This window comes from Uloborus diversus, chromosome 7 (genome assembly GCF_026930045.1).
Source record: "Uloborus diversus isolate 005 chromosome 7, Udiv.v.3.1, whole genome shotgun sequence".
Taxonomy (NCBI): Eukaryota; Metazoa; Arthropoda; class Arachnida; order Araneae; family Uloboridae; genus Uloborus; species Uloborus diversus.
In genome coordinates, this window is record NC_072737.1 from 55,498,026 (window position 1) to 55,522,828 (window position 24,803).

The 24,803-nt window shown below is 31.4% G+C and overlaps 1 protein-coding gene across 1 annotated transcript; it reads right to left on the minus strand.

The window, feature by feature from the left end:
- Nucleotides 1–15,134: 15,134 nt before the first annotated feature.
- Nucleotides 15,135–17,143, minus strand: LOC129226055 (frizzled-5-like). The gene has a single exon (XM_054860636.1). The coding sequence runs from the start codon at nucleotides 17,108–17,110 to the stop codon at nucleotides 15,392–15,394; it is 1,719 nt and encodes a 572-aa protein (XP_054716611.1). The 5' UTR covers nucleotides 17,111–17,143; the 3' UTR covers nucleotides 15,135–15,391.
- Nucleotides 17,144–24,803: the final 7,660 nt, after the last annotated feature.

Below are 24,803 nucleotides of genomic sequence, written 5' to 3' on the forward strand. Positions count from 1 at the left end.
TTTTAATGCAATAATTTATTTTTAGTTAAAGTGGTTTTGGAAGTGATTTTTTTTTTTTAACTTGAAGAGAGTTAAATAGTAGTGAATGAGGTTTTCGCAAATTTTTATTACAAAACATAAAATTAACTTTAGTATTAATCGGAAAGTTTGGTTTAATTTATTAAATTCGACATTTAAAATTTGCTTGGATTAGCAAATGAATGACAAGCATAGTTAATACTTCTTCATATTCATAACTTTTTACAAATTGCACCATTTTGAAAGTTTGTTGAAATTTTAAGGGAAAATCCTTTCAAAGTTGGTGTTTAAAATGTTAATACAAATAAAGTATAATCATTCGAAAAGGACGTTGATATTTTTTCTTTCTTTATTTTCCTTCCTTTCTTTTTTTCTTTTTTTTTTTAATATTGCAAGGGAAAAAACCTCTTTTTCTTTGTTTTCTTTATGAACGTTGTGGATTTATGAAGCAAAAAAGTAAAAACGCTAACGCACTCTTACGTATTAAAAATATTTTTAAAAAATGAGTATAAATAAAATTGTAAATAAAGTAAAAACTTAAGTCAATTTTTATACATTTTTTACTTTCCATTTTGTTCTTTGCGAAGGATTTTCTTCTAACTTGAGCAGTAACAGAAGTTCAGGCGAAATAGCGAAACGGCTGATTTGTTACGTTGCCAGAATAACTTTCAATGTTCTGGAATTTCCCTGACAAAATAAGGAAATAACAGGACAGCGTAACACAAGATTTGCTAAATCCTCCAAGTACAATAGAAGAACTTAACAAATGACATGCCTAAGTCAAATTCCAACATAAACGACTGAATAAAAGCAAATTTCCCGGGAAACTAAGGCTTAAATTCCGCTTTGTGAGACTTTTTGTAGCAAAAAAATGGCAGAATAGAAATTGCTGCTTTCGTCATGGTATCTTGACGTAAAACAATTGCGTTGAAGCAAAACAAGATCATTTTGTTGATAGAGTTGGATAGAATTGCAGAACGGTAAATGATCGTTTATTACGCGACCGAGTCACAGTGTACTTTTTCCTAAAGATATGTATTTATGATCCACAGGTGACTCAAATCAGTGGGATATCTATGAATGTCTTGAAGAATGACACTTAGAATGTTTAAGAAATGTTTTCTAAATAAGGTTCTGAAAAAGGTTTAGAATTCTTTTGAGGGCTATCTCCTAATACCTTGTCATCTTGGATCATGATCGTGCCGAATTTTCAAGTTACAGTTTATTGAAATGTAGAGCTTCAAAAAGAGGAAGGATAACCTTAAATTCGTTTTGTAGTAATGCTGCAGTAACTGGTATTCTTTAGCTTAGCATTAGAAATAGCGCGAAGCTGCGACGAGCGTCAAAGATTCTCGAGGAGTTTTGCAGACTATTCAGTTGGGGGAAGAAAAAAAAAACCTTGAACATTTCATAGAAAAAAATATTAAATTTTAGCAAACGACGATCGGTACCGTATTTCTGATTCTACGGGTACCTTGTATTTGTAGTTTTTAAGAGTAGCATCTCGTTTTTAAGCATTTCTCGGTGATAATTTGAATTTTACGATCAATCCAACGTCAGCTAATCATGCAGACTATTTTTGAATTTTCAATCTGCGTCACAGACTTCTGAAAAAAATTCTGCTGCCGGTTTTTGTCGTAATGGGGGTGTTTTCTTCAATCAAAAGCACTACTTATCGTCACTAAAAATGATAGAATAAGCAAAATAAATAAATAAATAAATGACATGGGGTCAGAAAAAAATTTTATTTTCCAAACAGTTATTTTTTATTTATTTATTATTTTTTTAATGTCTGATTTTGGAAATAAGGCTTGGTCTTTATGACGTCGCAGATGATGTACTTTAGCACGCTGAATGTTTACGCTTGCTGTCAACCACGCTACCAGTACATGAGAATAAAAAAATGAATTAAATATTGAACTCAAAACTAATGGCATTAGTGAATGGCAGTTTATCACTTGTGATGTCATGCGCAGAAGCATAAAAAGTGGAATTGAATCTGAGCACCGAAAAAATATATATATATTTTTTTAAATATTGAACTTGGTCAAATTCTTTAAAAAATGGTTAAATTCTATGTTTTTAAGCGTGTTCTTTCAAACAAAAATACTTTTAAAAATCCGGAAAAAAACCCAATTGTTATTAAAAATTGAAGTAAATCAGTAATAAAAGAACTGCCTGCCTGAAACTTGTTTTATGGTTCACTAATATTATCACGCTTCTTAATTTTCAGGGTAACGGAAATATAAAATTTGATTTTTTGGAAAAGTCATAATTTTTTTACAGCAAATATCTCGTGACATTCAGCCTGTGGTCATAACAGATAACTCTCATACAAAATTTATGTATTTATTTTAAACTCCTTCAGTTCCTCAGAACCAATTTATTCATGTATTTTATTTATTCAGTTGTTTATTTGTTTTACAAATTCCGCCGCGCGCAGTCGATAGAACAATGTAATATTCCAAGTAAGATATCAGAATTGTTAATCTTCTTCATACGAGCTGAGCTGACCTTCAAGCCATGATTGATGATATTGTATGTAGTCAAGTTTTCATACACAGCATGTGTTTCAATAAAAACTGGAAATTACTTTTAGACAAAATTATTGCATAAGTACAAACAAAAATATGTTTTTTATTTGGAAAGTTTTTTTTAATGTTTTAATATGTATGTAAAAAATATATATAATGTACGTAATACATACCTCACAAAATACTTTTATAGTACGTATTATTTTACGAGCTATATTTGAACTAAAATGTGTTTCTTAGTTTTATAATTTAACGACTCTCAGATGGTCTGATAAAAATTTTGGCCAATTAAAAATGGAAATCAAATGTTCCTAGAACATGCATGATAATAAATAAAAATTTGGCAAGAGAAAACTCCATAGGGAAAAAAGTGTAAATTTAAATACTTGTGTTTTTTCCTAGTTATTTGGGTTTGGAAAAATAAAACAAAAATTCGCTCAATTACTAATAGTTGGGAAATAGCAATAAGTAGATCTCATTTTACTTTGTAGAAAAACTTCGAGCTTCCTTCAAAATGTAAGACATGAGCGTTATTTTTTACTTAATTTTATAATCATACGATTTTTTTCCACTTCGGAAAATACGCTTCACAAATAAAAAATATTCAAAAAAAAAACACTCTAAGCCGTATATTCATAAGGAAAGGAATAAAATGTTTATTTAATGTAAAAAATATTCAAGAGAAGAAGGAAAGAAAAAGAAAGAACTACGTATTTATCAATGACAGAAATTTCACTGAAAAGCCAAAGTGGCGTTTGGGATGAACGCCACTGAAATGAGGCATAGCGCGATATTTTCATCTGACGTCACGGCGTTATTTTTGCAAGGATTTTTTTTTTTTGGACAATTGCCACTGACACTACCTAGCTATTTAGGGCGTTTAAAACAGACGGTTTATCAAACTAATTATTGCTCGTAACAGCTCCGCATGATTTTTTTTTCTTTTAATGTCGTTAGAGCTTTATCAGTCTCGGTCTCAGTTAAAAAGGAAAAAAAATCAAATGGGTGCGTGTGTATTGTTGACTTTTTTGTCGTTTAATTCTTCATTCACGCCACGGAATGACTTACTTGAAATGTTGGAAGGCTTCATATAGTTGTAAAAAATAAATTTCGTCAGTTAAGAGTATTTTTTTAATTGCATTTAAACACGAAACTGCGCTTTAAACAGGAGAAGGAGCAATTGCTTTTATTTATTAACTGAAATAGTTAATAAATAAAAGCAATAGTAGTTTTAATGTTTACTAGGCCCGACGAAATATTTTTGAACGAACATAAAGGGATTTTTTTCTGAAACCACGAACTTTTGACTTTAAGAAAAAAAAAAGCATGTATTTAATATGTTTGAAAATAACACAAAATATTGGCGATTAGAAATTTCAAAATGATGATGCGTATTAGCACAAAAGTTTTTTTTTTTTTTTCATTTTAAGTAATAATATAATTAAATTTTCCTTGATCTGAATTTTAACATGTACTCTATTAAATTCTTGCATTTCTCTCTCTGTGTGAACAAAAATTATAAATAAGGAACTAGTACTGGAACTCTTTAGAAATAAATGTTTGAACCCTGCAGCACAGGCAATTTTTACACTAGTTAATTATGTTTATTATTAAAAATTTTAAATAAGGAACTAGCTCTTTAACTTTTCAGAAACAAATATTTGAACCTTGCAACACATGCAATGTTTACAATATCTATATTTACTACTAAAAACAAAAAAAGGAACTAGTTTTAAAGCGTATTGACGGTATACTTTGACGTATTCTGAAACTTTAATATTTTTTATAATATTAGTTTTTGTAACTTGTTTCAATTTGCCCAAACTTTATAAAAAGTGTTTTGGCTTATTGTAAACAATGAATTAGTATGGAATTTTCTCCTACAAACTGTTTAAGCAAATTCAGTTGAGTAATGGAGTATTTTTGAAGACACTTGAACTATTTCCTTTAGAAGCTAATTATGAACCATGTGCGATTCCTTACCTAGTTTCCAATGTAATAAACTTATGCTAGCTGGTAAAAGGTAAAAGTGGGTGCCGAAAAATATTCATATTTGATATCAATGCATTTGATTGGGATATGAAATCAATGTTTCATATAGCTGAAAATAGTACAGTCTAAAATTGTCAACTTTAGATTCCATATCTCTTGAGGAAAGACCTATTTCATCCGTTGACCTAATATTTTATAAACTGTTGGGTAATAATACCATTCACGGATGTGTGTACCATCTAATATCTCGTAATGATTTAAATGCATTCTAATTTTCAATTATTAAATCATTTGCTCAATAGTTTTTGCAAAAGCAAGTCTCATATCCGTATTATGTATTTCTTTTGATACGTGATTAAAGAAAGAGAGATAAAACTTAACATTAGTTGTAAGAATTATAATAATTGGGAAACTTTCTGCAATCTCTTTCCTGCTGAACATTTTTAAATCTTACCTTCAAATTTTATTTAATTCAGGATTATTGTACCAAAGAAAAAAACCTGCATTTTGTCAGATTATTGAAAATAGAAAATTTACTTGGTACCTTACTGAATTATTTTGTTCAACGTGTTTTTTTTATAGAGAAAGAAAGATTTTAAAAAAGAAAAAAAAATCAAAAAATCATAATTAGAACACTTTCGGCAATGTCTTTCATAAAATTCAACACTTTTTAAACTTACACTCAACTATATTTGAAGCCTAGGTAATTCTCTTAAATATAAAGAACATTAAATCCGTATTTTATTACTGTAAATTGTTAAAAATTAAAAAGTACATTTTTTTTTCAGTATTTGTATTCCTTATCATGAAATAACTGTTGTGCGTAAATTTTACTTAGATTATTTCCCTCAATCACAAACATGAAGGGTAATTATTTCCCTCAATCACAAACATGAAGGGTAATTATTGATTGCAGGGTGTTTACTGCACTGTAAAAATATTCAGAAAGGTTCCAACAGTTTAACATTGTTTCTGTGTCCGTCATTGTTTGTGATAAATATTTCAAATGATATCCAAGCTATTTGCATTTATAGCCAGTTGCTTAAGAAATTGTAATTATTTTCACTAAACATGGACCATTATAATTTTTTTTCAGTCAGTGCTCTGAAGATACTAAAAATAATTTCCAATGCTAAAAAAGTGGTACGTACTGTAAATACTCTAAAACTTAATTCGTTAGATGATAATAACGCAAATGATAATTCTTCATTCAAATCCCCCCCCCCCTAACTTAATCGTCAGTACACACAGTCTTTTTTTTTAATAGAGGATTTTTAATTAACCAAAATAAAATTAAACCTTCTGCACTTTCAATTTGGCTGGAATGAAAATTACTTCCTTAGGAGTATATAATCAACACCGCAAATTTTAGAAAAATCAATATTAGTTGCGTACTTTGCTTTGAAATCATTTAAAAAATTCATACTTATTTAATAACGTTAAAACTATATTTCCAATAAATGTTTTGATTATTAAACAAACCACATGTAAGAGATTATGGTGGAAAGAAAAAAGCTCTTTTCGTTCGAACTACTCTCATTGGAAATTCGATCTGCTCTAGTCAAAATATTTTTCCTTTTCTTAAAAAGAGCAACCCACAAGCAATCAATCCGCTTATTGAAACAGCGTTTCCATTTCTTTGTTGCATTTAATGCAAAGTTCGCTTACTTATTGATTTCAATTAAATGGCGCGGTATGTTTTCCTTGTCAGAAAAAAGAAGGAATTCGTACTGCCAGTTGTGGCTTGGATAAAATTACAGTTGATTCATTGGTTATTTCTGGATAAAACCAAATAAAGTGTCTTTAAATGAATACTGTAATTGAATTTGCAGACGACATGTCTGATTAGTATCGTTTGGGTTGAAAGAATGTTTATGGAGACGGTTCGTTTGAAAAAGAGTACTTAAGGGTTATACTTAGAAGTTCTGAGCTATAACAAAAAGATTTCCGATAATGCAGATATATTTCTAACTTAATTTTAGTAAAAATGAGAAAAATTCATAATTAAGAACTAAAAGTTTACTTTAATTAATTTTGTTCCATTGAATGAATCTGGTTTTGAAGTATTTCGCAAAGAAAATGGCTATCGGCTGTAATTTGATACGAGTGAATTTACTAAAACCCTACAAAATATTTGCTTTTTAAAGAAAATCTTTCATTTAGATTGATTCCGATATACCTACGGGACAATATTAACAATAGTATTGTCTTGCTTTTTCTCCTTTTTCTTTCCTTTTTAAAAAATACCAATATTGGGCAAACGTTTGCCACATTTAAAGGACAAACATTTTATTTGTTATTTAACTGCAGAAACGGCAAAAAGTTTAACTATTAAAAATAAATAAGCTGTATAGTTTGTGAATTCAACTTTCTGAATTGCTTTTGTGCCTAACAAATATAGTTTTAAGAATTATATATTTTTGAGGAAGCATACGTACATATAGTTTCAAGTATTTTCCTTTTGTCTTCCTTTACATTTCTTTTTCTTTCTTTTTAATGCAACACAGAAGCTGCGGTAATTGTATTGTGTAGTGCAAAAGCAATAATAGTCTCCTGATTATAGATTCACAATTAATGTGCGTATCATAGAAATTAATGCTTTAATTATTATCATTATTGCTTTGATATGAGTTATAGCATCATATGAGTATCGCGATGAGTACTGATACGTTTAAGTTAAGAGGACTTCATTATAAAAAAAAAAAAAAAAAACTTGTGTGAACATAAGTGATTTAATTTTTTTAAAATGGTCCTTTGTTTTTGCAGCTTGTGTTGTGCAGTTTAGATCATAATTGACATCCTAAATTGAAATGTCTGTATAAATTTACTAAATCCAGGGTTGTGCACGGGGGGTGGGGGAGAGTAGGGACACCTGATGGCCCAAGCCTGAAAGGGGCCGAGATTTTTAAAATGAGGGTCAAATATATGTAGGGACGTGCGGATAAGCATTATGGAGGTGAGTCTGTAAAAATCATTTGTGACGCAGGGGTACCCACAGGGGGGATTATGGCGCAGGTTGCACCATCAAAATTGGGGGGGGGGGGATTTTTATTTATTATTTTTTTTACTTATTTAAATTTATTTTTACTTTATAAATTATTTGTTTTTACGTTATTCTTTTTATCTTTTATTTCATTTATTTATCTAGTTTATGTGTGTGTATGTCATTAGAGTAGTACAGGACTTTTCAAATAAAATAAAAATAATTAAAAATAAATAATTTTTTTTCAAAAAATTAAGTAAAAAACATTTTTTAAAAATAAATAAAAAATAATCGAAAAAATAATTAAATAAAAAATAATAAAACAAAATTAATTAAATAAAAAATATTCTTAAAAAATTAATAAAATGAAAAAAAAGAGCTAAAATATAAAATGAAAGATGGTTGAGAGAAATTTAGGGGGGGGGGGGATTTGCGCCATTGAACTTGGGGGGGGGGATAGTCACCCCTGTTGTGACGGGCCCCAAAATTTCTGTGCACACCCCTGACTGAATCAGTTTTAAAATAATCAATTATCCAACGTATTGATGCACAAAACATGCGAATTACTGCAGACACGTGTTTCGGTGTTACAAGGAACACCTTTTTCAATGCAAAGAAGTGTGAGCTTCCGGATGAAAAGTTATCCGAGAAAGGATGACCTTTTCTCGGATGACTTTTCGTCCAGAAGCTCACACTTCTTTGCATTGAAAAAGGTGTTCCTTGTAACACCGAAGCACGTGTCTGCAATAATTTGCATGTTTTGTTCTTCAATACGTTGGATAATTGATTATTTTAATTTTCAGCACAAAGGTATTTATTCGTTATTAAATCAGTCTTGTTTTGTTACGCTGTTATGCAACACATCTGACATTCTGCTGTCGAATATTTTGCAAATTCCAAAATTCAGAAACGTTAGATATGGAATCAAATCAATATTATCTGAATATTCGAGAGCGCTATGAAATAATTCAAGGAAAAAAAATTATAAAATTAGCAAATAAGTAAAGCACCGTATTTACCAATAAGTGCCAAACACTGATCTAAAAATCAACATCGAACGTACAAGTTTCACTTTTTAAACTGGTCTTAATTCTCAACTCTCACTGTAAGAGAAATGCAACCGAGTTTGATTTTTGAGCAATGACAACAAAACAACGTACAGGCAAAGCATCAGGACAAGTAAACATATATTATATATTTAGATATATCTCTTTGGTGACTAAAAAGTACAAGAACAAGCATAAATAATCATCTGACTGTACAGCACTTAATGAAATAGAAAACAGCAACAAGACACGATACAAAAGCTCGTACTACAATGAATAGACAACAAAACATCTTTTCTCAATTCACAAGCATTGGTAACACTTTGTACAAAATATATAGAAAGTTATGGCATCGAAGCGTTGATAATTCGGTTGGTTTTTTGATACATAAGCATGAGATACCCCTTGGAAATTCTTAAAAATAAATTATGGGATAAATGATTTATATTGTTACTAGCGGTATCCACACAGTTTTGCTCGTAGTAGAAAATTAAAAGGTCATTTGGTTAGCATGTATATCATAGAAAAAGAACAAAATCGAATTTTCAAAAAATCGCTTCGAGGTGTACACTTCTATGCTACAAACTAATCTTGTGCGAAATTTCATGAAAATCGGCCGAACGGGCTAGGTGCTATGCACGTCACGGACGTTTAGACAGAGATCCATACATTCAGCTTCATTATTAGTAGAGATTTCCCATCAGTAAAAGTATAAAAGTAAAAAGTACATTTTACAACTATTATGTATAATTGATGAATCTAACTCTGTAAATTGATTTTATGCTTAACAATATTGTTTTAAGGATTTTAAAGAGAGAAATGTCAGCACAATAAGTAAATGATTTATAATAACTCTGTAACTGCAAATTAAGTTGCGCCTCACGTCGATGTCTTAAATTCCCGGAGTTCATAACTTTTGCATTAAAAAAAGTCACTTGAAACCCTGAAACACTTGAATGCAACTCAATTTACATAATTGCGCGTTGTAACGGTATCACTATTGCACATTAATTTGCCCCACAAGTTGAAGATTTTATTCCAAAGATAATGTTTATTTATGCCGTTTTATTAAAAAGTACCTCTGTATTTTACTCTTATACCAGGTAAATTTGTCATAGTTGAAAATATTTTACCGAAGGAAAATCACCTGGTTCTATGCATTTAAACTTCTTTAAAAGCAAGCAACATCATTAGAGTTTTAAGTCAAAATATTAGATTTATTGTGATAAAAATCTTCAATTTTTTCCCAGGGTGAAAAAAAATTGCAGCTTTTAGTTCTGATTTTAGAATTACATTATATGCTTTTTTTTTCCTAATACGAGCAAATATCTGTCAAACTCTTGCTTTAAAAGATTTTTTCCCTAATCACTGAAAGACATAACTGACAATCTTGATTTTATTTGTTTATTTATTTCCAAAAATGTATTCCAGTACCTATTTTAACAAACAGTTTGTAAAAATACATGAAATATGTGTAAAATGTGCAATATTTAACGAATTCAACTATTTTGCGTTTTCCTGTACGCTTCCCAAAAACAAACAGGGATATTTAGGAAATTGATATTCTGTATCGGCTACTTACAGATTCAATAAATGACAAGCAGATGTTTTTTTTCTAAAACGATTTGATTAATTCGTAAGTAGCAGATGTGTTCAAATAATGAATCCCTCATTATTTGTAGCTTAAAAAAGGTATTTTTCTAGTAGGAAGAAATATTGTAAACTGATTTGGCGATGTAATTAATCTGAATTATCGATGTCAAGCCAACTTATTAGGAGTGTCACATCCTACGGGTGCTAAGAGAAAAGCACCATTTATTGTTTTGACTCTTCTCAGAAGATAGTTGTAAGAAAAATGTACTCTGTTTGGTGAATAACATTGTGTGTTGTGTAATTATTTTATATAATAGACATTGAGAGTTAATTACGAAAGAAGAGGTTTGGTGTAAAGACAACTATTGCCTTCTGAAAAAGTAGTGTACCTTAATTTTTCCTTCATGTAATTCTTTTTCAACTAATATAAATTTATTTTGATTAAAACAGTTATACGAGTTATGTTATGTAAGAGTAAATAATGGGAATGTAAATTGGCAAAATAAAAAAGGGAAGTTTTTGGAGGAGTGAAAGAAAAATTTAGAGATTGCTTGTAGCCAAAAAATTAAAGTTTCTTAAATTTGCCATAGTTGCTTTTTAGGGTTAGACAATGGACTGAACCATAAATAATGTTACCAATACAATGAGAAAAGTTCATTACTGATTTCAAAAAGCATACTGAGTATCTTAATTTTAAGTGTTGGAAAAAGAGAAGAAAAAAAGTACAAGCCTGCAGTGCAATAAAACAAAACTTAATTGATATTGATGATACCTGAAAGAAATTTCATCCTTAAAACTAACAGCTAATTGATATTTTTTTAAAAAGAAATCGGTTGAAGTCGTCAGTGAAACAATAAAATAATCAAAAACGTTAACAATAAAACTTTTGAAATTAATATTTATTCTTACTAATTAAAATAAATAATTGGATCAATGTGTATCTAAATCGTAGAAAGTAATAAGGCATTTCAATGCAAAAATAGATTAATCTTAAGTCTGATATTGAAATAAAAGTCGATTATATATACGTATTACTCAGTGGCGTTGTTACCAGGGGGTGGAAGGTGCGATCCGCCCCGGGTGACATCCTTTTGAGGGGTGACACTCAAAATAGGTTTAAAAGTTCATTTGAAATATAAATACTTTCCCAAATAAATTTCAAATTTTCTTAAGTTTAAATCAATTCTATTTTATAATATCTTTATACAGATATGGTTTTTTTTTTGGTAAATTTTTTTACTTATTCGGGCGAAAAATGAGATGCTTTCATAATTTTATATGTCTTCTCTATTTAATGTATATTAGCTAACTTCAGCTTGCTTTCGTTTCCATAAAAAAAAAGTTGCAAGTTGCTTTTGAAAATTAAATGAATTTTACATGCAACATTAAAAGCTCTTGTTTTTTTTTTGGGAGGGGGGGGGGGGAGGCGCGGTGACACCCGATATTACTGCCCCGGGTGACACCCCTGCTAGGTACGTCACTGTAGTACTCTTTAAAATAAACAGTTGGTTTAAATCCTTGGTAAAAAGAAAGAATTACTTAAGAATTTCCCAATGCAGTAAGAGACGAACCCAAAGCCATTGACATTGAGTCCGGTATTTATTTTTAAAACGAGCAATTGGTTTTAGAGTGTTAGAAACAAAAAGAGAGATAATTGTTGTTTTCTACAGTGTTACAGTTATGGACTAACCACAAAGCATCAATATTGAGATTCAATGAAAAATAAGCTCATTCTTGTTCTTAAAAAAATAAGATGAAAAAATTGTTTAGGATTTGTCATGTAATGGAGATAAAATAACGGTTATTATTATCAATTTTCAATAAAATGTAAAAAACTCAAAATAATTCTGTAACACAGTACGTTTCAGAACTAAATAAAGGCTTTAGGATACTATGGAGGGGTATCTCACGCTCGGAGCACCTTGGACAGCGAACAAAAGTATGAGCACACATCTAGTGACTGGACAAACGCAGAGGACGTGATATGTAAAAACACAGCAACGACACTTGCTGACTCCAATAGCTACGAGGAGATATGTAGCAAAAAATTCTATGTACAACAATTAACACTTTGTTGTTTCTTACAACGAATATACGTATATTGTGGTTTCTTTTACGAAGAGTTCTTCGAGCTGCGTGTACAACGAATATAGTATAGAAACACCTTGAATAAAACATTCAGTATGTGCAAAAAAGAGTAAGAATACGTTGAGAATAAAATGGTCACATTGGCAATTTTCAGGGGCTTGTTTCGAGGAAATAAACGAGATTTGGCACTTGGTAAACGAGTTTTGTTTCGAAATGAACACTTTTTGTTTTTTCGCTTGATAGATGAAAATGATAAACAACGCCGAAAGAGGCGCAACATTTGCAAATTTTGTACTTTTCAGGTGTTGTTTATCAGTTTTACTTGGTTTGTTATTTAGATTCAGTGGGCACGCCCTTAAAAAAAATTCACTTAAAAATGTATTTTTAATGGAAGAAAATGTCCGCCAGATTTAGGGCAGTCAAAAGAGGGCGATTGCCACCTGGCCTTTGAAATTTAGTCCATTTGCATACATGTGGGTTTGATTTTTGCTGTTTTTCGCTATAATGTGCATTGAGTATTGATCTGACCGCATTTGAGATTCTTGTAGGTTGCGGTGCTCTGTAACAATTAAGGAAAATGCTGCCGTCCTGGGGGTGAAGGAGGCATTATTATAAAACATTTTTAACTAAGGATTTATCCTTTTCATCTATTAAAAACTCTTAAAAACAGCTACAAAACTTCAAGAAATCGAGAAACTGGTCGAGTAACAACAACTTATGCATAGGTTTAAACTTATCTTTTATTTTCACATCCAAACAATCTCTTCTTTCTCAATGTCATTATCTTTAAAAGTTCAACAAACGTGTTTGAACAACAAACGTGTTTGAATTTTTGTTTTTAGACTATATGGGTGCTTCTGTGTGTCATTTTCATTACTTTTTTATTTGTTTAATTTTTGCACAAAAAGTCGAGTTTTTGGAAGTTAGTTCATATATATTGAAATATATGTAAATGAATTTTCCTTTTCAACATACTTTAAAAGCGTTTTGACTTATTTTTTTCTTTTTACATCCAAGCAATCTCTTCTTTCTCAATGTCTTATTTTAAAAAGTTATGAACAACAAACGTGTTGTATCAACAAATGTGTTTGAAATTTTATCTTTGGACTATGGGTACCGCTGTGGGGCATTTTTATTTATTTATTTATTTATTTATTTTATTTATTTTTTTTTTTTTTTGAAAAATCTTTTATTTTATTAATTTATTTTTTTCTGAACAAAAAGTCGAGTTTTTTTTTAAGTTAGTCATATATTTGAATATATGAAAATGAATTCCTTTTCAACTTACTTTAAAAGCGTCTTGACTTTTTAATGATGAGTTGGATATTTTTTACACATTTCACATACTAAATACTAATATGGTTTTTCTTTTTAAGAGGACGTATTTCTATAGACATATGTATGTTAAAGTAAAACACGTAAAAGAAGCAAATGATGCATATGAAGAAGCTGTGAGGTTTAAAACTAAAAATAGAGTGCGAAAAAAAAAGTTTTTTCTGTAAAGAAACTTGATAAATGCGAAAAAATAGGAATAAATTTTCCAAATTAAAAAGAAAAACCTCTGATTTAGATTGTGATCAAATACAACAGATAAATATTTATTTACGATAATGTGCCATTTTATTCTCCATTTTTTAAGTTCATAATATCTCTATGTAAACTTTCTATAAAGTTTTTCTTTTGTCGAGTAAAGAAAGTTCATAAAATCTTTGTTTGGTTTTATCACCAATGCAGCTTCTGTATTGAAGATACGTATATCATGTTACAAGCAAAAAGTTGCTCTCTACAGGGTTTTAATTTACAGATGAAATAATATTTAACAATAAAATAAGAAATTGCTTTTCAAATTGCAGAAATTTATACCACCTTCGTGGCAAATCACTGGGAAAACTTAATTTTGAAAACGTTACATTATTTTCAAAATATTCGTGAAAAATTACGACTTAAATTTTTCATAACAGTAATATATATCTTCATAAATTGGATTTAAACAAGGAGCCATCTGCAGTAAATTTTTCAAAACAAAATTCATCATAATGAGTAGAGATACAAGTGGTACAATTCAAGTTTTTGTATTTAGTTTGCATATTCATCGCTAGTAAAAAAAAAAAAGTAGAAAGAAAGGAAACGATAAAATGACTAGTCTCATAGAATGCAAACTAGGCGAGTGAGAACTTCAAATCATAAGAAGGCTTTTTGCATTATATTTTGCAGTAGCAAATAAATTAATTTTTTTAGCATTAACTGAATTTTTCACCAATTGTTTATGAAATGCAAACAAAACTCTTCATATTTTCTTTCATAATGCCAAAATTTCTGATTACAAAACAGTGTATTTCTCATTATAAAATTTAAAGAAACGACATTAAGTTTAAAAATGTTTTATCTGGAATATGATTAATTGAACATTAAATGCATTTGAACTATATTCTTGGAAAATACATACAAAAAATCTTTAGTTTTTCATGCTTAAATTAATTTCATGTTTTATTTATATAACATAATTGCCTTTAATCATGCTTTAAAGGCAATTACGTTTCGTGCTACTATACTTTCCTAAAAATAGATTCTTAATCATAAAATTCAGAAAATGTTGCAATAAGTTTTAGTAAAGGGAATTATTATCATTTTAAAATTTTCTGTGCATATGTTGTACTTTTTTTATAACAATTTATATTAAATCAAAAGAATTGCTTTTCAAGCATTTCAATATTCGACACAAGTCAATAAAAAATCAAAATGAGAATTGTAAAATTAAAATATAACATAATAAATTTATTAGTTTTTCTTATTGAGCCACTTGCATCTCTCTGTTTACAAAATATAGGTTTATAAATCTATGAAGAAAAAAAAAGAGGACAAAAGTAAAAAAGTTTTTAACAAAAGTTTACCTTCTATAGTTTGATATCTCATAAATGCTTGTCTCCGTCATTTCAGTATCCGTTTTGAAAAAACGTCCTTTTCATAAGTACAATGAAGAATGTACAACACTTACATTAAGGCGTTTAGTTAAGCATCTTGTCCAGTTTACACACACATTTAAAAGATGTATGATTCCTTTTAAATTGATGTGAGGAAAATTTCAATGGTGAGATCAGATGGAGACAGCTATGAAACTTGAAGGACAGTTCATTTTTTTACACGTGCGACAAAGGTACTTGTTTGCAACTTGAGGGCACATGTCCTACATGGCTTGCCGGACTTAGCGGCTTGAACGTTCTTGGCCCATATAGGGTCTCGGGGCACCCTGGAGTACCGGTCCGTTGAGAAACGGATCCAGGACCACCCCTGTTGCGGCGTCGGCATAACCTCCGCCGCCAAGATTCCAGAGTCTTGACTGAAGTGATCCAGAAGCCGGATGTGATGCCTACGACAAGACACATGAAATATTTGAGCATGAAAACCGAATAGTCCGGCCGGAAAGCAATCGCTTCTGTGTCACAAGGGCAGTTGTGGCGACGGTCCCAGCGATCGCGGAAGTGCTGCTCGTAGAAGTGGCATCCAATGACTATTGTGGCGGGCACGGTGTAGAGGACGGAGAAGACACCGATTCGGATCATCAGCTTCTCCAGCTTATCCGCCTTGGCCCGCGCTTGCTGCCGGATGACTTTGCGGATGCGGAAGAGCGAGACAAATCCAGCGAGCAGAAATGAAGTGCCTAGCACCAAGTAACCACATAAGGGCATGATGACAAACCACCGCAGGTAGTCGACATTTTGGTTACCCACTGAACAAACTCCTGCCACAGGATCACCATCAACTGCTCCCATGGCCAAGACTGCAATGGATTTTCCTGTCGGTATTAGCCAAGCGGCTAAGTGGAAGTACTGGGAATAACCCGCGATTGCTTCATTGCCCCACTTTAACCCGGCCGCCAGCAGCCAAGTCAAAGTCAATATGACCCACCACAGAGAACTTGCCATCCCGAAGAAATACACGAGAAGGAAGACTATTGTGCAAGCAGGCGGGCGTCCTGTTGTGTGATATCGCACAATGGGTCCATCACATGCTACTGCTTCGTGCCCGAGTCCAAGTCGGATAAGATATCCTACTGAAACCATGAGGTAGCAACCAGAAAGAAATATAATAGGACGCTCGGGGTATCTGAATCGAGTAGGATCTATCATGAAGGTAAGCACCGTTAGACTTGCGGAAGCACAGCAAAGTATAGCCCACAAACCGATCCAAAAAGAAGCAAATGTCTGTTCATCTTTGCTGAAAAAAGTACCTCTGCAGGGTCTGGCACAGTTAGGCACACCACCAGTTGATACTCCGTTGTACAATTTTCTATCGGCAGCATCAACTAGAGGTACCATCGGAAAACGACACTCACAGTCACATTCGGAATCAATACCAACAGGTGTAACTTGCCCTGGTGGTCTCCCGATATTAATTCCGTGATTTGTTGAGTCGTGTCGATCTCTAGGTTTAGAATTTCGACCTCTGTACGATGGAGGCCTTCGAACAGTTTTTGTCTCTTGTTTGTTGTTACTATATTCCCCGTTTTCTGGGCTAGCTCCTTCTTTAGCATCCATGCAGAGGTGCTCTTGATCTCCATATTTTGGGAAATCATCGCAATTCATCCGCTCTGGCCATACAAAGCCATATTTATGCATAATTGGAGCACATCCTGCTCTTGCTCTATCACATACAGAATAGCAAGCAGGTAACTGACCTTGATAATCTTCAATGCAGATGGGGGCATATAAAGAACACAAGAAGAAAAGCAGATCATCGGAACAGTGAATCTCCACTAAGGGCCAAAACTGATGAACTTCTAGTCCAGCTTCCTCTTGAGTATCATGATGAAATTTGTTCGGCATCGACGTGTAATTATAGCCGATTCCTCGACACATAGGAATGGTAATTTCCTCGCATCTTTCCTGCGTCAGCGCGTGTGCAAGAAATGAAAACAATATCAATAAATTGATTGCTCCCCACATGGTGACTTTTAACTGTACATCACAGTGAAGAACGAATTATACGCAGATAAATTCACCACGACATCCGAAAATTCAAACCTCATTTTGAGGTATATTGCGCTTTATCTCTTGGCAAAAATTGGAGAGTTCTTCATTGCATGAAAAAAAATTTTAATTGATTAAAATTTGGGATTCGATAAAACCTCTTGTCATTGATGAAAATTTGATTTTTTTTTTCATTTGAGCATGTTAATTTAACAGCTTATGATGAAATTTTTGTCTGAATCAATTGCGAAGTTACTAAGACATGTTTCTTTAATCATCACTTTGGAAACTATAAGATGAATGCATGATGATTAACATCAGAAAACCGCACGCACGTTTTTACGGCTAGCAATATATTTCATCACAAATCACGAACAGTCACTTTTCATTATAGGCAATTCATTGAAACTGGCAGTTATAAGAAGATTATCAAAGCCGAGCGGAACTGATCTACGAAGATCCACCACGCTACCTAATTTTTCCGTCAAATTATCTGCGGATCTTCTCAAGATAAACACATTTAACAGACGAACGCTCACGAAGAGGCTGCTTCCTCGTGAAACCGCTAACCCGAAAAGCGGGGAACCACTGCCATCGGAAAATTCGCTGCTGAGAGTGAAGAGTCGAATCTTGCCGGAGGTTTCCGAATACGGGAGTTCGACGTCACCAGGAAGATCGCCCAATGGGAGTGCAGCTCAGGATGGCAGCATCAGGAATGGAGGACACCTGGTGGGAAGAGAAGGAAAAACGTGACACAATGCGTGAACAATACAGTGGGTGGGGGAGGGGTGCAAAAGAATAGAGCTGTTTCTCCCGAGTGTGCCAGACGACCGTTCATCCATTTGGCTGCGCGCAATTACAGTGGCGTTGCAGGTGTTAAAATTTGTTACCTGAACAGCTTTGAATATTTTTTATAGGTTAGAGCTTGCGGGAATAGAAAACATTTTATCGGCTTGAGGTGAATGTATATCATTAAATGGAAATATTGTTGAAGTAGCATTATTTTTCCCTCAGTGGCATGCATTTTAATGAATTCAGATCGATAATGTGATATTCATCTACCTTTAGGATTGTGTTACAAAATAGCAATAAAATTGGAGGAGAAAAAACAATTCAACGGACAAGTCTTATTTGCGTAAAATTTTGTTATGTACAGGAATAATTTAAAGAAGTTTTGTTAATTAGGGGGGGGGGGGGAATATTACTTACAGCTATTCAATACGTATATGATTTCTCTTGAAATGTATGTGTAGATAAATTGAGTGAAAAATTGAAATGTGGACTTGACCATAGGAAAAAATATGTTAAGCAATTTGGGGAAGAAAAAAAAGAAATGAACATGCATTAAGAAAAAGATCAAGCATCATTTTAAAAATGTTATTTTCAAATGAAAAAGTGGCATGTATGAAGTTGAAAATTTTTATTCTTGAAATTAATGACTAAATATCAAAAAGAAAGAAGTAAAAGAAGAAAAAAAGTTCTTCCTTTCATATAAGTATTTCTCTGAAGCGAACTCAAAGTGACAAATTAATTTATGTCAGAACATACTCTCCACCACATATTTCTGGGTATGTAATATCAATGTAGAACGTAGTTTTTTTAATCTTTTAAATATTGCGTTTCTCCATTTTCTATTTTTAAATCAAAAATTTGAACCGCCTGTCCACATTAGATGTCATGTTTGACAGATTATTGTTGTTAGACCAAAAAAAATCAATTTAAGTACTTCGCCAGAATCAGCTTCAATTTGAAATTTAGACATTAGCGTTTCGAAAAAGGTAGTTAAAAACCAGTTCTCGCTATTTTTGCATTTTTTTATAATAATAAAATTAATATTTCGGAAGACGGCGTCTCAAACCCGCTCTTCTCCCCAAACTCTGCGCTGCTTAAAACGAAGAGCCCTAGACTGCCCTGAAGCATTGGTTTAGGAAAGGGATAAGAAATTTAACTTTCGCTTTTATAAAATGATAAAAATAAAGCGGGAATTAAAGTTTTATTGCTTCTGCTAAATTGTATTTTCTGTCTATGAACCAAAGTTTTCTGATATTCATTTTTGCCATAATTCAAACTTTTTAACTTCCCCCTTCATATTTGAATTATAAAGAGTTGACTGTGCGCAGAGTTGCTATTTATTTTATTTTATTATTATTATTATTATTTTTGGGGGAAGAAAAAAGATATCATTGAAGTTAAAGGGGAAAATATGAAGAAATGGTAAAAAATTAAAATTCACTTATTATTCTAAATGTTTTAATAAAATTACTGCTATAAGTTCATGCTATTGAATAGATTGGCGAACATAACTGCATTATTATATTGCATATTAATAGAAAAAGAAAGGGTTATTTTGGCATGATTTAAATATTTGAAAATAAACGAAGATAATAATCATTAAAATATATAAAATTGTTATTACTAGTTATTTAAAATAAAAACTTACATTCGCACTTTTTGAAGACTAGTACTGCTATATTATACATCGTGCGACAGTAGTAGACATTTCTATCATATTTTATAGTAAATAATAACATTAAAAATTTTATTAGACTAAAAGATATATTGAACCATTTTTTATTGATATTTAAAAAACATATGCCACCGCAAGAAGTTTTAGGGAGGTTTGAACTTGATACTGAACCGTTACGTAGAATATAAATATATAAAAAAAAACTTGAGTCGGGGAGAAATAATTTGTTTAAAGTATATATTAATGTCATTGAAAAAAGGCCAGGTTTCTTAGCATTATCTCAATTTACGTCAATTAAGTACTTCATCATGTGATTTTTAATGCGAGTATTTGACACTCAAACATTTTATAACTCTTTTTACTTTTGTAAACTCATTATTTGACGATGAAATGCCATATAACAAATAAATGTTAAAATTCTCTGAAAAGTATATGTTTTATAATTGCTAAGCAATGTTGCTGAATAGCTCTAATTCCTGAAGCCAAACCACTTCTTCAAGAAATAGGGAAAGATTTAAGAAATAATTCTGCATGTAGGGGAATGTGGGGCAAAGTTAAATAGTTCGGATAACTTACTTTTTTTAGAATGAAGAAATTAGAAAATTGATTTGAAAATTACAGTGCGTAAGGAAACGATAATGTATTTTATAATACATTATCTTTTCTTTACGTACTGTATGCATTGGAATATTATATTGCATCGAAATGTTATTTTTGGTTTTTAGCAGTAAATTTTTACCTTTAAAAAGAAGTGAAAAACAAAACATTTTTCTAATCAAGTATGTTCTATATCTATTTGATAGTTAAAAATATTTTGAACAAATAAATGAGCAAATAAAAGAATAAATTAAAAAGTGACTTTATCATGAAGCAATTAACGAATAAATGAATAAAATTATTAAAATGTGAGAAAAGTAAATGAGTGAATAAAATAGTGAAAGAATAAGAAAACTAGTCAAAGAATATACAAGTACGTTGATTATTAGATGAAGAGAAATAAATAAATTAATTAATAAACGAATACATAAATGATTTAAAAAATAATTGAATAAGAGCACGAAATTAACTATATTTCACTTTGCTTCGCATGCACTTGACTAATTGTACAAAGCATTTTTAATACAAACAAGCTGAATATAAATAAATAAATATTGCACCGAAGATTAGTAGGGCTAAACTAATATTTAAAATGTTAATAATAAGAACTTTATCATTGATAATAACAAAAATAATTTTTGAATTGCAACAAAATATTACAATTCGGACATCACTTTTCGAAAAAAATGCTTGTATTATCATATATGCTTTGACTTTAGAGATAACTTTTCCTTACTGGAATAGATTACATAGTTAAAATATCACCAGATAGGTGGCGCAAAAAAGCACAGCATCATTTCACTTTGCCCCACATTCCCCACTTAGTTTAGTTTTAGGTACACGAATTTGATCATTCTCTGTAGATGCGTCACGGACTCTTCATAAAATCACAAGTAAATAAAAATGAGTCAAAATTAGAGAACCAAAAACAGAACATTTAAAAATTATCATTCATCAAAAGACATCACTCACAAAACTAAGAAAGGCCCACACCGACTTTTTAAAAAATATCAAAGCGCAAATTAACAGAATGGATTTTACAAAATATTCAACCTTCAAAACAAACCTCTTACAAAATTTTATTACCAGAACGGAGAATTATTTTTTAAAATCCAGTCGCACAAAATAAAATTTTCATCAAATCATTAGCATTCGTAATTACCTTCTCTGAAAACCTCCGTATTTCTTAATCAGTCAGTTTCATTTAATTAACTTTCAGTTTAGAATTTTTTTTATTCCTATTCGCACGATTTTTCTCTAATTTTACTCTTAATTACTTAATGGAAATGTAATTAGTAAGGAAAATTTTTATTTCTTTCAAAATACGTTAATTTCTCGTTCGAAAATATTTTTCAAACCTACATAAAATAAAATCTAAGCTTGCTAATGTGCTCAGAAACATATCCAAAGCGCTTATTATAACTTTTAGAGGGGAAATAACACTTTTTTTTTTCTTTTGTTTCCCCTGTTGGCTTAAGGGTCAACCAACCGTTAAACAGCCAACGAAAATATAGAATCTGCGCAACTTCGTAAAAGGGATGAAGGGAAAAAAATCGAAGAAGTCTGGAACAATATTTTGCCATGTGTCCAAAATGGAATGATTGACAGGCAGCTTTGTAGGGTACAAGCGAAAAGATCTTTTATTTCTTCTTCAGTTTTTTTCTTTTTCCATACAAGGACCGTGTTGGGAAAAGATATAATCGGAGCTCGCTGTAAGCACGCGACTGCGACTGGTGCACTCGTTCCTTAATTGCACCATTAGGCCATGCCCAATTGCGTCTGAATAGGGGGCATCTACCCATTGCAATTTGAAAGACAATTGTGGTACTGACATCTGTACTAACAATAAAGCTGAAAGTCTCTCTGTCTGTCAGGATCTCTGTAACGCGCACAGCGTCTAGGCCGTTCGGCTGATTTTCATGAAATTTGGCACAAAGTTAGTTTGTAGCATGGGGGTGTGCCCCTCGAAGCGATTTTCCGAAAATTCGATGTGGTTCTTTTTCTATTTCAAATTTAAGAACAAAATTATCATAAGATGGACGAGTAAATTACGAAATATCATAACGTGGAACCGTAACATGCGCACAAGCCAATTGGCGAGAAAAATTCACCATACATTATTTGTAAATATACAGGCGAACCAAAAGACCTTTTAATTTTTCTATTACGGGCAAATCCGTGCGGGTACCACTAGTAGAAAATAAAAGCAATTACAGGAGAAACGAAGCAAAAGTTTTGGATGTTTGCAGAACAAAATTTTCATGCGAAGTTATAATTTATTTTGAAATGTTGAAAACACGTAACTTCTTTGCATGATTAAATTATTAATGAGATTTTCTTAACAATTTCTGTCAGCGAAAAAAAATTCGATCTTTTTTTTTTTTTTTGACATACTCTTTTTAAAGTCAGTGTGCCTCATTTGTAGCTGGAAATCAAGTTATGAAGAAATTCAATTAAAATTTTAGTTCATAAGCTGTTGACTAAGAATGTTGCTATACTCCAATGCTTTGAAATAAAAACTACTTGTTTAAAAGTTTAATTTTTTTGATAATTTTGAACTAATTATTTCACAGATATTTACAAGGAGCGTGATCAAGTTTACATTATATTTTACCTAACAAAAGTACTATCGATATTTCGTTTCCCTAAGCTTTTCTATCTCTACTCCAGGTTTTAAGAAAAGTTTTCACCCCTCCCCTTTTTTTTATTGACGTTGAAGATAGATTATAATCATTTCTAACAGCATGAACAGTGGATCAAAATATTCTTTTACAAATTATACGACTTCCAAACTTAAAATAAGTTATGTACAATGAAACTTCTCCAAGCGGCCATTCTTGTTTAGCAGCCACCCCTGTCAGCGGTCAGTTTCCCACGGCACGGAATTTTCGGCATATCCTCATAATGTTAAATCAACCCTTAAGAGCGGTCACTAAAACCCCTGTGAGTGCCAGGGTAATCGCCAGTCTGGGCTTCGAAATAGACTGGCGACTATTCTTTCATTTCTGTTTTTGATCCGAATGCTTTCGTTAAGCGAACTGCTAGGAATTCTCTATATATGTCTTTTTACGGTACCCTGTTTTGGTATGTTTGTGTGGGGCGGGGGGGGGGGGATTTTGAGATATAGACACGTATGGGTGTAAACTATCGCCTCGCCAATTGGCTACTTTAGTAATCCATGAGGACTTTTATTTTTTACGCAAGAGGAAAACAATTTTTAGCTTTTGATGATTGTAAAAAAAAAATAAAAAAAATCGGTAGTATTTTGAAATTAGACGATGAAGCTTTTAATATTAGTTGTGGTAAACAAAAGTAATGTTTTCAACACAGCAAATTTAAGAAAATTTGTGATATCATCGGTAATTCGTAAGCTATAGCTGATGACTCGATTCGGTATTTGCTTTAAGAAATTAAAAATCAATTTGAAAATAAAAAATTGTTTCTGTAAAATTGTAAATAAATAAAAATTGAATAATTTTTTTCAAAATGGAGAAATTATGGAATAAAACATTTTTCTTTATTTTCTCTAAAAAAATATTAAAAAATGTTGAATTATATCATTAGTAGTATAGTTCGAGTTCAATAATGAAAACCCTTAAGAGCGGTCACCCCCTCTGAGCGATCACATTTTCACGGAACAGAGGGGTGGCCACTTGGAGAGGTTTCACTGTATATATATTTTCGCTTGGCTTTACGCTCTGTATAAATACATGCCGTTCAATTTCCAACTCATAAATAGCAATTTCATACTTTGTAAAATGCAGCACAGGCATGCGATTATCTCAGTAACACTGCATCTGATCCTAAGTTCCTAAATACAACGACAACAGATAATTACTTTTTAAGTAGATTGCTCCTCATATTAAAAGATGTTTTATATCTCATTTTGAAAATGAAAATTGTATATTAAATAGTAGATTGGGGCACCAAGTAAGTTGCTGCGTTTTTTTGGTATTAGATTAAATTCAATGAACATAACCAACCTGAAAATTACCGACATCTTCCAAATAAAAATTCATTTCAAAAAAAAAAAACGGCAATAGGGGTATTCAGTTAATTTCTGATGATGTAAATTTTTTTCTCATTTGATTTTGTTACAATGAATATCGAAAGGACGGATGCATACGTAAGTTTTTTAACAGTTCATCTAAAAAAGTCACGAAATGATTTTAAAATCAGTGTAGTAAAAGAATATTTTGTTTCTCCCTCTTGCTCAGTTACAGTCATACAAAAATTATTTTAGATACTAATTTTAATTCGTAAGTTTCAGCAACAATGTATTTAGTACATATTAAAATAGCTACTGGTTTTGATAAAAGTAGTGAGAAATGCATTTCTTACTAAAATTTATGCATGCAAATTAAAATTAAGTTGGGGAGTCTAAAAGCAATGCGCCAAAATTTAAAAAATGGAGTATACTAGTAGACTCGTTAGAAGAATCACTCATCTGTTTTGGTAAACAAGCAACGGTAATAGTAGTCCAAGTGGTTGCTGTTTTACATCAAAATTTCGAAAAAC

Excerpts from the sequence above, each read along its gene's own strand:
- LOC129226055 (XM_054860636.1), bottom strand. The coding sequence starts at position 17,110 with ATGTGTCGAGGAATCGGCTATAATTACACGTCGATGCCGAACAAATTT.